This window comes from Erithacus rubecula, assembly GCF_903797595.1.
Source record: "Erithacus rubecula genome assembly, chromosome: 9".
Classification (NCBI taxonomy): Eukaryota; Metazoa; Chordata; class Aves; order Passeriformes; family Muscicapidae; genus Erithacus; species Erithacus rubecula.
This window is the reverse complement of record NC_136660.1, coordinates 12442195-12455510: the sequence shown is the minus strand read 5'-3', so window position 1 is coordinate 12455510 and position 13316 is coordinate 12442195. Positions and strand designations below refer to the sequence as shown.

Here is a 13316-nt window from a genome sequence, read left to right as displayed (position 1 = left end):
CACAATTTTCCCACTAAGAGTCACATACATCATTTTTTTTAAAGGTTTAATCATGATGTTGACATGAGACTGGATTTCTTTAAATCAATCCTGACAATGATACTTCAGCCTCCTTCTATGCTTCCAGATAATGCCAAGTTTCAGGACAGAACAGCAAAATGGCATAGCCTTCTCTCAGAGGTTTTGCATCCCTGCTTTACAGACTGGGAAACTGAGGCACAGACCAATTAAACTACTTGCCCAGGCTGACACAGCAAACCATTTCTGCTATCTTTTGAACCAAGCCACTAAACAGTTTCACAGCAGAATTTGCAAGACAGTGCTAGAAAAAATGGATAAAAAGGAAGAATGAATGCTCACTCTTCTTTGCACTATCTTCAAGTACCTCCTAAAGTACCATTCAGCATATCCAGCTTGCTTGGACCTTTGCCCTTCCTACCCTAGCAAATAATTATTTTGGCTTGCATAGATTTTGCTTCTGAAGCTCAGTGTTTGACTTGCAAGTTTGCCCTGTGAATCAGCCTACACACAGTGAACCCAGATATTCTGCTTAACCATTCCACATGTCACTGTAACAATTCTAACTAAATGAACAGACTTATTCTAACTAAATGAACAGTGGACCTGATACAACCAGTTGCTCCTTAGCATTACTCTTTAAAATTTTCAGAATATGTGAATAACAGTGACCAGGAAAGTCCTGGAATGTCCAGCTCTTTCAGTCCTGAAAATTTTGTCTCTGATTGTTTCAAGTTCAAAAACATTAATCAACCTTTTATGATTCTTCTCAAAAAAAAAAAAAAACAAGTTTAAAGTAAGCCATGTCCCATAAAATATCCTAGGAAAACAGTCATCTTTCTAATCACTATGCAATTTTAAGTTAGATTTCTGATGCCTTTGCACTCATCTTAAAAAAATATCATGTAAATATCATCTTCATATATGCTTTTTCATCTCTGCATTTAAATACTCCTTATTCTTTTTTTCCAACTAGACAAAGGAAATCAATTAGTAATCAAGATGTCATTGTCTTCCCTAATACTGTGCAAGGTAAGGAGGCAGTTTGGGACCCAGCAAGGCACTAAAGGCACAAGGCTGCACACTGAGATTTCTCCACAAAAGGAAGAAGCCTCGATGTGCTCAGGTGCCACTGCCTGAGGGGTCTCCTGAATCTGAGATGCCCTCAGGAGAACATAATGGTGGTTTGAAAATCAGGTTTTCCCCAATGGCCACCGAAGAGACTAGAGGAGACTGTTCTGTGAGGTTTTTCAAGGCTGTTTATTGTCCCTTATCTGAGAGAGTCTTTCTCTAGCTGACAGCAGTCTGTCCAGCTCAGAATCCAAGGCAGAATGCCCTGGCCTTGGGCAGGGCTTATCTTATATACTCTAAATTACATACCTAATATTTACAATTACTTTCCAATATATGACAATTTTATTAAACTGTCCAGTTCTGCCCAAATCCAATCCAAGGATGCCAACTTGGCATTCAACATGGAAGAAAGCAAAAAGAAGGAAGAAAAGACATACCATGCCCCAAATCCTCCATCTTAATCACAAACTCCCCAACATAAACATTCCTAGAAATCCACTTTTTCTATCTTCTAACAGTTTAATTTATACTCTACTTATTTTTGTGGCTTGTATTTCTTCCCACAATGTTGGCAGTTTTTTCCAGGGACTCATGTCCAGTCGCCAGGAGTCCTGGGCACCACGCCAGGGCCTCTGAGACCATTGCCAGGGGGGTCTAAAGGCATCCAGGGCAGGCAGGGGAGCACCCTGGACTCCCAGACTCAGTGGCTGTGCTCACCTGCTGCTGCTGGCTGCGCAGGTCTGTTATCTCCTTCTGATCCTCGTCGTGCAGCCTCTTCATCTCCTCGCAGGACTGCTGCAGGTGGTTGTGCTCCCGCACCAGCTGCGTGTTCTTCCTCTTCAGGGTGTCCATGTCCTCCTTCAGCTGGGACTGGTCGCTCAGCAGCCGGCTGTGCAGCGTGCTGCCACGGCACAAAAACACTCTTAGGGGCCAACTGGCAAGGACAAAGTCCTGGAGTCATTCATTTCAAGCAGGTCAAACTAACTCAATTCTGCATATTTGTGTATTCCAAGCAACAGGAAAAAGAACAAAACTAGAAACAAATAGGGACATAAGTATGAAAATACATGGATGTACACAGCAGTCTTAAACCTGATCAGAAGAGATGATGAATTTACACCACCTGTCAATGCCATTTCATACACACTGAAAGCAGGGAGACAAACACAAATAGCATAATACGATGATTCTTGAGATAATAGGAATTATCCCACCAATCATTTCCACTTTCTCTTGAGCTCATCCTCTAAGCAGCAGCTAAACAAAACACAGATGAAAATGACAAAAATCTCCTTGTGTGCTATTGTTTTAAAAACAAAAATAAACCACCAAACTATAAAAAAAGTCCACAAACAACAAAAACACACTATGGATGTTTCAACTACACTCAAGATAAAAAAAATCCTCCAAAGTTCATTATGCCAAGAGGAACTGACTTATGAACTATGCCAATATGAACTATGAATTATGAACTATGCCAATATGAACTATGAATTATTAAGTTCATATGAAAATAAACTACATAAATTATGCCATTTATTGAAAGAAATACATTGTCACTGAAACAATGGAGAGCTTCATGAGGAGGTTATCACCTGGATTACAATTCAAGCTACAAGCCTAAAATTAGATTAAAACAATGCTGAAAAAGAGAAGATAAATCAACTGAATGTATTTTACTACAGCAGATCAAAAAAGTAACTCTTGGATACTGACAGTATTTCTACTGTTGAAACAGAATGATTCTACTTAAACTCTCATACTTGCTGGTAAATATTTATATTATGTATTTATATATTAAGAAAATTGAATTCTAAGATATGTTCTATTTCTTCCTTATGAAGTAAAATACCGTTTCCTGATCAAAGCATTAAAAATGTTTCCTTAAAATTGGAGCAACCTGTTAAAAAAACCCAGCATTTTCACAAATTAAATTCTCACAATTAAACAAATGTTATTTTTACATGTAGGTTATTAATCTGCTGTCATTCAGATTTCAGTGCAAATGGTAAATTCTTCAGAAGGCAAACTTTTGTTTTGAAAGGAACAGGGGGTTTTAATAACTACTGCAGGAGAATATAACAATTGAAATAAACCCGGGTTAAAACTTCCACAAATTGTCATGAGAACAATCACAATCTATTAAATGAGAGTAAGAAATTCCATTCTCCTGTATAATATTCTGCTACCTAGCTTGACAGTAAAACTGTTAGATTGCAACTTCAAATCAGTAATCAGGCTTTCCTTTTTGATCCCATGAAGACACTGGAGATTTCTATCTCAAATTCCTAGAAGTAAAACCAGCAGCTCTCATTTGAAATGGGCCAGAAATGTTCTATCTGATGCAAGCATCAATCTTGCAATTTAAATGGAAAAACAGCATTAAAAATTACTTATCATGTTCTAATATTGTTTGATCTAGTACAGGCTGGTAAACTCTTACCTTGTACAGCTTTACTAATACTTACTGATAAAAATCTGCCTCTTTTGCTGCTTCTTCACATCTTTTCAGTGTCTTCGTGTGCTGGTTCTGCAGAGACTGTAGGTCTGACATGGCCTTCATACACTGAATCTTCAGCCTTTCATAATCATGATTTGGTTTTGGACTAGGCCTAGCATGGATAAAAGAACATGAGATCAAACATCAGGTACTAAAGTGAATGAAAAGCTTGGGAAATTATCCAATTAAAAATGCTACTACACAACTGCTGCTATTTAAGTTATAATACACATTAATTTAAATACTGACCAGATCCCATTAAGATGCAACCACTAATAAAAAGTCATTGACTTGAAATTATATTAGTTTTATATTGCAATGTAACATCTAATAATGGGATGATTTTGTCTAATTATCACTAGCATGGCCAAAAATAGTACTGAAGCTGCATGTCCCTCTCTTCTGAGCAGCAACACTACCACAGAACAGAAGCTCCACTGATACAAGAACGAACAGGCAGCAGCTGGAGGACCTTGTCCACAACTCCCTAGGAAAACAGACAGGCTTAAGAGAAAGACTTCCAATGGGACATCAACCACACAGCTGTGCTGGCAGAGTTTGACTTGTTAGACCAAGACATTGTGCTGAATTACACACCTGATTGTGTGCTACCATATTCTTTTAAGCTACTATAAATAATGAGAAAATATCTCAGAATGTACCTCATATTTCCATAGGATAATTATTTGAACAAAATTTGGGTTATTAGAAATCTCCAAAGCAATATAATCTCCAAAAGAACTTTGAGAGCATTTTGTTCTTAAACTGAGCAAAACAAAAGCCAAAATGAGTCAAAATAGTTTTTTTACTCAAATTTCTTTTGGATGATTGAGAGATAAATTTTCTAAAATAATTTACATGGTCAAGCAATTCATCAGCATAGATTATGTCTAGAACGTATGGTACATGTACATGATACCTTTATTTGTAGATTAGAATTAATTAGATTGGTATGTCATGCTAGAAACTAAATTAGCAGGATTATATCTTCTTGCTTTGTAGCACTAAGCTTCTAAAAGAGATTCTGAATTGAACTGTTCCTCCTCTGTGCAGTCACAGGATTTTTGCACCATTGAATTTTCTAGTTTCAAAATGAAGCTTATGACATCTGTCCCTGTATCATCTCCTGGGTCTCTTATAACCCCACAGGCAATGAGAAAAATCCCAAGCAAACTACTAAAAGAGAAAACTAATGCCTCCAAAAGAAAACAGTTGTTTTCTAATTGAACTCTGCTTGTTCTCATATCAGATTTGCTCCATTGCTACACAGATGACCCTTCTTCCCTCAAACCTCCAACTCCCCCAAATGGCTTCTCTGTAAGCACAGTCTGAAAAAGCAATCAGAATTTTCTTTGCTTCATACAAAAACCAGCAACATGGATTCTGGAACTCAAATGCAGCTGGAAATCGAATCAAAATGAAAATGGTTTTGCACTACTGGAATGGTAAGAGTTGTTAAAAATAATAATGATAAAAAACCAAAACTTAAAAAAAGAAATGCTAGCCACATCTGGTTCACAGATTTTCAGGGGGTGTGTGTATGATATAAGGCACTTTCTGGCAACTCAGTTGCATCTGGGTTACTGAATAGTGAAGCCTTCAATTAAATGAATTCTTTAGGGGTACCAAACATTGTTTGTTACTCACACAGTATTATGGACATCACAGCCAGGGAAGGGTTATTCTTTTAAAATAAAGACATTGTTAGCATAAATTAAACTTCACTTGATAGGTTTACACCCTTGACAGAATCACTAAAACCCTAGTTATTGATTTAAATTAGACCTCAGGGTAAAATTATTGAAAGTAGATACCATCTGTCCACTACAGTCTTTAATGGCAGCATTAATTGGAGTACAGTTTAATTCTCAGCTGTAACATTAAGCTTAGTGAGACCTATTAACAGATGTTCATATTAAACTATCAGACCAGTCTGAAAGCTATGGTGAAGCTTGTAGAACAAGTCTAACATCCATCACATGTTTCATATATTGCTGAAGTAACACTGACAATATTATAAAAACCAACAAACAAACAACAAAAACAACAAAAAACCACAACCAAAACCAACCAAGCAATCAAAACCCCAACCAACATTAAAAAACCCAATAAACCACCTATAAACATATGGAGACCATGTAGGCAGCTACACAAGTTAGGCAACCTACGCAGTGAGGAAGGACCAACAATGCCACCAGTAACATTCAGCATTCTGTCTCATCTACATGAAATAAAAACCACATGGATAGCCAAGGCCATATGTTCCACACTGCTGTTCCAAGGCTTTATGTCTCAGCAAGAAAAGCAGGAATAAAAGAAGAAGGAACACTGGTCACAAGTGAAAAATCAAAACTGCTGTAAGACAACCATCCATTCAACTGCATGTGGTGGCTGACTTCTGTTTAAGCAAGACCACCACAGTTTTATGCTGAAATGCCCCAGAAAATGTCAAAAATTATGATTTCAATATAGTAGAAGCATCAGTTGCTACTTTGGAAGCACTTGTTCAAACATTAACAAAATTTAAAATGCTAGTGTCAAAGGCCCAATGTCTTTTTGACATTTGTATAAGAACTTCAAAAGTCCTTCATGCTATAGTGGAATTACCTTGGCCATAAAATAAGGCCACAGCGAGACTGACATTTACATATGTCTGATGCTCACATAAAAGCTAATGCCAACCACAGGTCCAATTTTGTGGGCAATCCTACCTAACAGCTTCCAAGGAGTTATCATTTAATATTGCAATTGCTACAACAATTATAGATTACACATACATATTATAAGAGACAATTTTCAGGGGGTTTATTTGTGTTGTGGTTCTCTTCTACTGTTACTATTATGTGAGTAATAACAGCAGGTTTAAGTCTATAAAGTGCAACTTGAGCATGCTAAATTATTTGGTCAAATCTTGGCTTCATCTGCAGCACACATGCACACACACAGTCACTGTCAATCCACAGGCACAGCATGAGCAATCCTACTCCTGTCCAGCAGGATGGCACATGCTGATCTGATTCAGCACATCACAACCCACGGCTGTGGCTCCTCTGCCACTGCTCTAGGCTTAGTCAACATTTGCTTTGGAAAACAGCTCTCTGTTTTGCAACCTCCTCAGCCAGCACAGCCCAGACTGCAAATGTGCTGTGAGCTGTTGTGAAGCATCCAAGGTAATGTGTCAAGGTCTGCCTCTGCACCACCTGTGTTTGGTACAGCCATAGTTACAGCAGCACACACAGCCAGGAAAATAAAGCCAGGGTAGTAAAAGTCACCATCCACATCATCATCATTATCTCTCAGTATTAACAGTTCACCATGTCTGGGGTTTAACTTCTGGAAGGATGAAGATTAGTTTTATAAGAGGAAAGAATTCAAAAAGTAAAACAAATATCAGTAAGATTTCAAAAACCATAAATGTGCATGCAGATGGGAGCAGTAGCTGCTTTTACACTGAAGGAAACCAATAATCTTCATTCACTTCCCACTCCTCAGATATTTGATTGTTTGTAAGCCAGCATTTGTCATCTAGTATGTACTGTCCAGGGACTGCCCAAATAAAGGGTTTATTTTGATGGGTTGTTCTTGAAGCTGTAAACATTCATGTTTTATACAACATACAAATCCTACACTGAAAGTAAAGGATTGATTTGACAAAGAGAAAACTAGGGCAGTCTAGAGGACAGCTCATCAGAACTTTATTAATAGCATCCTGGATTATGCAGAAGATTATTGGGAGCTATAAAATCCTCTATGCCTAAGCTCTAGTAACTTCAAAGAAGAAATCCTTCTATTTAACTAAGTAACTGGAAGCTGTGCAAAAGATGTTGACATTTGACAGTCTTTTCCTTTCACATTCCCACACTGCTTTGAGAATATGATGCTCCTAAAGGAGCCCTCAGAAGTCAAGGAGGGAGGAAGGGGGCATTAAGATGAGAAGCTACTGAGTTTATAGAATCTTCAGATTCTCTCAATGCCAGTTCACTGGTACAAATCTTAACCTTCTCATACAGACAAAAAGTTTAATTAACCACCTGACCACATACAGATGCAGCTGATTAAGTAACAAACAACAAAACATTACAGTTCAGAAAAGGTACACATGATGGCAACACCTCCCCAAAAAATCTGTTCTTTGCTCTTATTTCAGATTCAGTGACACACAGTTTTTTCCCAAGGGACTATACATGTACAGGTAAAAAGTGCTCAGTGTACCCAGACACATTTAAACATCAGCAGATCTTTAACCCTTATAAATAAACTAATTCTATTGCCAACCCTTATTTACAATTAACCCATACTTCATACTCTTCCTCATAACCTGTCAGCCCCCAAATTAGAATGAGCTAGACAAGCCTGCTGGCTGCTAAATGACTTTAAAAGCCTGTTCAGTGGAGGAGAAATCCTTATTCTCAACATATTTCTGCTACAAGCTCCTCAACATGTGTATACCAGAAAGTTGATCTTCTACAAAACACTATACTCAGCAGAAATCCAAACCTCTCTCTCCTTGCAGAAGCATAGGAATAGCTGAGATTTTTTTCCTCTCCTCATTTCTGTTCTCTAGCCAAGTATTCAGAGCTATTTCCCTTTCTTCTCTCTTGTTTTCAAAACACCAAATACTTCATCCACTGCCTCCTTTCTCTTGCTACAACAAAGCCCATGAATCCTAACAACTTCTTTGCCTTTTTTTTCTCAACACAGAGCTGAAACCTTCTCCCCTCAGTCCCACAGAAAAATCGCAGGACAAAGTGGAAATAGACACTGAACAAGAAGCTCTGAAATGTGGATGTGGCCACTTCACCAGGATGCAAATAGGAAGCAACACATACACCTTGCAAGCTCCTTAATGCTTTCCAGGCAAGCAGGTGTGAAGACACTTGAAAACACTACTGAAGGCTAAATGGAAATGCTGCATTTCCTTTCTGCTCACCTGCAGTCATCGAAGGTTGAGCCCGGAGATGAAAGCGCGAGTTGCTTGCGCAGCTCATCCCTCTCTCGAGTCACCTGCCGGAGCTGATACAAAATTGTCTCCAGCTTCTCACTCATTTGTCTCGTGTCTATCACAGGTGGTGGAGATGATGCTTTGCCAGTCGTACCTGATGAAGAGACAAACATTTGGCAGTGAGAGAGTGCCTCAAAAGAACAATAGAACTTCACTAAAGAAGTTAACACCAATTTTAAAAAACTCTGTATTTCCGTCTGCAGAATCCTGTTCAAAAATGAAGCAATTCATATATGTTTTCATCAGAGAGTTGAAAGAAGAATATCTCCAGTCAGATCCCATGCTAGCAGAAAAACCCTGTGTTGCAAGTTCAGTTTGCATGGGTAGGTCCCTTGCTTACTCAGGAACTTACAAGCAGCTTAAAAGGCAAGGCAAATTAGCAGTAATAATTGCAAAGACCTCAGAAACTGACATACTGACAGAAGTCATAGGTAAAAAAGTTCTTTCAAATAAAGAACAATGCTCATGCTTTAAAAAAAAAAAAAAAAAAAAAAAAAGTAAAATTCACCCACATGAACTTACTATAGTGATAGCAAAGAAACTGCTACAGCACAGGGGCTCTTCCTTTTTCTAGCAGCACAGAAATACCATTCTGCCAAGGGCTACAGACAACATTTACTTTTAATGCAATTCTGTGCTTTCACATGGGACAATTTTTCAGTCTACTACGTGAAGTAAAAGGATTACACTTACCAACAAATCATGAAAACTGGGCTTCATTTTTAACAACACTGGCTAACACAAGCACATTGCAATCACTGTAACTGGACTACACATCAAATTTCCTCTAAGGGGCAGTCATACATTAAAGTGTTTTGTACGGCTTTTAATTCTCAGCTTTCCTAATATCAGAGCTGAACAATGATGGCTACTGTCCTCTCAAACCCCTGTGAGAGCACAGCAATGTCTCCTTCCCAAGAGAACAGAGTCTGGTGTATCACTTCCTAGCAACTGCTGACAAGTAATTCAACTCTAATTTTAGTTACACACATTTAAAATTAAGTTGTAAATGCAGTTTTGCTCATGCGTCTCTCAGACACATGAGAGCAAACTCAAAGATACAGGTTTTATAGATGTTAAAGGCTTAAATGCATGCGGGTGATTATTTTCTACCCAAATGAGAAATCTTAGAAATAGTTTGCAAAATTATACAACTGAAGCAAGTTGCTAATATATGTATTAACTTGTTAGGATGTACCTTTATTAGGCCATTTTTTAGTTAATTAAGCAACAAAAGAACTCAAAACAATGCTCTCCACTCATTGTCTTTTCAAAGAAAGAAACTTAAAATTATTCCACTGGATCAATTGCAAGGATTGGCTTTTTATCCCTAAACCCAGTTCATGAAGGTATTCCAGAATGTAAAACCCCCTTCAACTTTTCAGCAAAACTACCTGTGCTTTGAAGTTCCCACACCAAAATAACTGCAGTGTAAGGGCTATCTTATGCATCTGCAATAATAGGATCCCTGTTTTTATACCTTCCAGCTGCTACTGTAATGAGAATTTATGAGCACAGACTGCTCTTTTTAATCTAACTGTTGCCTAATAATGTATGCAAATGCTCTAATAGCAAACTGAAGAAATAAAAAATAGCAGGAAGAATGAACATTCTGGAAAAAGATACAAACTCACTCTGAAGAATTCTCAATGGAGGCTGCTTTTCCTACTACTTTGTTTCACTCCTGCATCCAGACAAAGCCCCTTTATCCATAAGGACTAAGGATTTCACACTTCCAAAATGGAATTATCCTTTCTTTTAGATGAGAAATATTCTATGTGTTTTTATAGCAAGAAACCAGTAATATTACACATGACACAGGGGATATAGAGAATATATGAAGGAAATTGCTAAACAGATACAAAAAGTCAGAATATGTATTCATCTGAAAGAGCTTGGAGACATCAATGGAAAAGGAATTTCATAAACAAACTGAAAGGTAAAGCAGACAAATCAAATTCAGGTACTGAGAAGCTGTATGGTCTTTGATAAATTCAGTGGCAACCTGCACATCATCTCACTTGAGCTGACACATCAGAGGATGTGTAACATGGAAAAAATTCCCTTTTCATCCTCACAGAGAGGTTCAAAAGCTTATGTCATCCTGGGGCTGCTTGCAAGCAAAACAGATGAACAGGATGCAAGAGGTCAAGAGGAAGGAGGAAATGAATCAGGAAGGCTGCTGTGCTTTACAGGGAGGAAAGGGATGAACAATGCCCATCACTGCCATCAGTGCTAACCCAGCAGCAGTCCCAAGGACAAGGTCTGCTACACAAGACCCAGACAGGCACCCAACAGCTACCCTGGGGATCTTTAAACACAGCAAAAGCAGGCCAGAGATCTACTCCTCTCTCTGCTCCTCAGCCTCCCCTGACAGCTTTAACAGCATCCAAGTGACAATCTTCTTCAGGCAAGAACATTTGTGCACAGTCTCAAAACTGTGCCAAGAAAGAAAAGTCTGCTTTAAATAAAGACGGGCTAATTAGCCTTAGGAAAGAAGCTTTTTCATGACTGTGAAACCATTTGTCTTAGTACCAAAAGGGGTTATTTTTCATTAACTTGTCAATTTTTACAAGTACACCAACAGACACTTTCATCTCTAATGCAATGATATTTTTGACACATAATATCAGTCACGAGATGTACACCTGTTAAGTGCTGTAAAAACACAGATCAATATAATCCAGGTTCTTCCCACCCCTACCCTTAGAAGAAGACAACTCAAAATTTACCTCTGCTTGATTTCTTAACAGGCTTCCACTTTCAATAGTTGCACAAAAGGTCTGACAAAGCTTAAATCAGATTTCTGAATACTTAAAAAATAAGCATACACATTCAGTGAAACCTTTTTTCATCAGAAAAAGGAGCTTTTATAGCTGACTGCTAAAATCCTTTTATTGCATCTGACATCTTGATGCAGCAGAAGGAAAGTGACCCATGCTTCCAGCTTCATATTCTTTTTCCATCTGACTGCATATTTTACACAAAAGTACTTCCTTTTTGTACTTCAACCAGTCAAACTGATCTTAAAATGCACAAGCCTGAAGGCTAAATCTCCATTATCCAAATTATGCCACCTTTCAGTAACTCACCTTCTTTCTCAGACAACCCAGATTTCCGAAAAGGCATTTACACTTGGCACGTCCTGCCAAGTGTAACTCATTCATCTCCTTTGATAAGCCTCACAACTCATTTCTGATGTGAGTTGCACTTGGGTTCTGAGGATGTGACCTCCTTAAAGTCCCTGTCTGGCCAGTGCCCAGGTGAGAGCATTCACTGTGTCCTGGAGCAGCTGGCAGGAGGGATGTGTCATGGGGAGAGAACACACTTCACAGGTAATGCAGCACAGTCCCTAAGTCCTGAGCCTGCACTCACTTCAGCCAAAGGGAGATTTTGCAGGATTTCCATCACTGGTTGCATAAAAGAAAAGCTTTAAAAACAGAAGCTGGAGCATTTATATCTTCCCTATTATAGCCCAAATGCTAGAATTCACAGAAACCACAAGGATCCATTACTGTAGCATATACTGAATATAATTCTTGACTATTATCAACAATGACTGAAAAGATAAGTCCACACAGAAACTACTGCTTCAGAAGTTAACTTGAAATATGGGGAAAAGGTAGGATATTTTTTGAAGAATAACAGAACATCTAAACAGAAACAGGCCTGGAAAACTTATTAACCTGCACAAAATGTACCATAATGCCAAATTAATATAATGTTGAGATAAGAAAATGGTACCAATGGGTACCAATGCATAAACAGCCAAATTTATGAAATATCATTAACATACTTTGAGTTACAATAAACTTCTTGGTCTTTGAGAAATACAGTTGCTTGACAGATTCAACTAATTCAGAAGGCAAACTGTCACAAGCTAAAAGAATGCCTTAATTTTACAGTGATTTTTCTTAAACTCATAAATTTGTGCTCCTTCCTGCTTGAAAACAAACAGGAGACTACTCAATGTACAGTCAAGCCTTTTCCATTGTTTTCCTTCCTAAAAAGAAGAAAATCAGAGATATTCAGGATACTATTTTTTATGGCCTCATAAATCATGACAGAAAATGTCAAAATGTGCTTGCAAGATGTAAAGATGTATTGCAAAGCATGACCAACAGGGTTTCTCCCCAAGCTAGGGAAAGTGTCAAAAGTAAAGACTTATGCCTGGTGTAGGAAAATGCATTCTAATATATTTACTGTCTTTGAATAATATATGAGACCTAGAAGAGAGTAACATTCTAAATTACATTCTAGTTATCATTTAGATACTTTTCTTCAGAAGTATCTTTTGAAATGATCATAAAACAGCAGAGAGCACAGAACAGAATTGCACGCAGGTGAAATAAAACATTAGAAAAAACAATCAGCAATACACTGAGGAGAGAAAAATAAAAGGTAGAAAAATCAACTGTAGAAATAGTTTCATCTGATAAACAGAAAACCGAATAGATTATGGAAGCAGTGACAACCATGCAAGGACAAAAGGATGGGTAGCATTTCAGTATATTGTTTTAATTCAGAATATGAAAAACTAAACAAAGCCAGCAGCACCTAAAATAAACTTTCAACTTCAATAAGTTTAACATTATAGAAAGAGCTAAACAGAGCTTCTAGAAAGGTCAACTTGAAAAAAAATTGACAAGCTAATACTAAAAAACAGCAGAGGAGATGGGGGGCAGCAGGGGAAAGGCAAACACATCAGTTTGAGAAGACCTT

At 37.9% G+C, this 13316-nt stretch overlaps 1 protein-coding gene across 4 annotated transcripts in view; it reads right to left on the bottom strand.

The window, feature by feature from the left end:
* DLG5 (discs large MAGUK scaffold protein 5) overlaps positions 1–13316 on the bottom strand; it is a 95519-nt gene that overhangs the window by 40376 nt on the left and 41827 nt on the right. For all 4 annotated transcript variants that reach the window (XM_079313126.1, XM_079313128.1, XM_079313127.1 and 1 more), the window contains exons 3-5: positions 8523–8688; positions 3561–3704; positions 1810–1993 (exon numbers count right to left, since the gene is read on the bottom strand). In XM_079313126.1, the coding sequence (XP_079169252.1) occupies positions 1810–1993; positions 3561–3704; positions 8523–8688 (494 nt within the window). The remainder of the gene's footprint in view (positions 1–1809; positions 1994–3560; positions 3705–8522; positions 8689–13316) is intronic.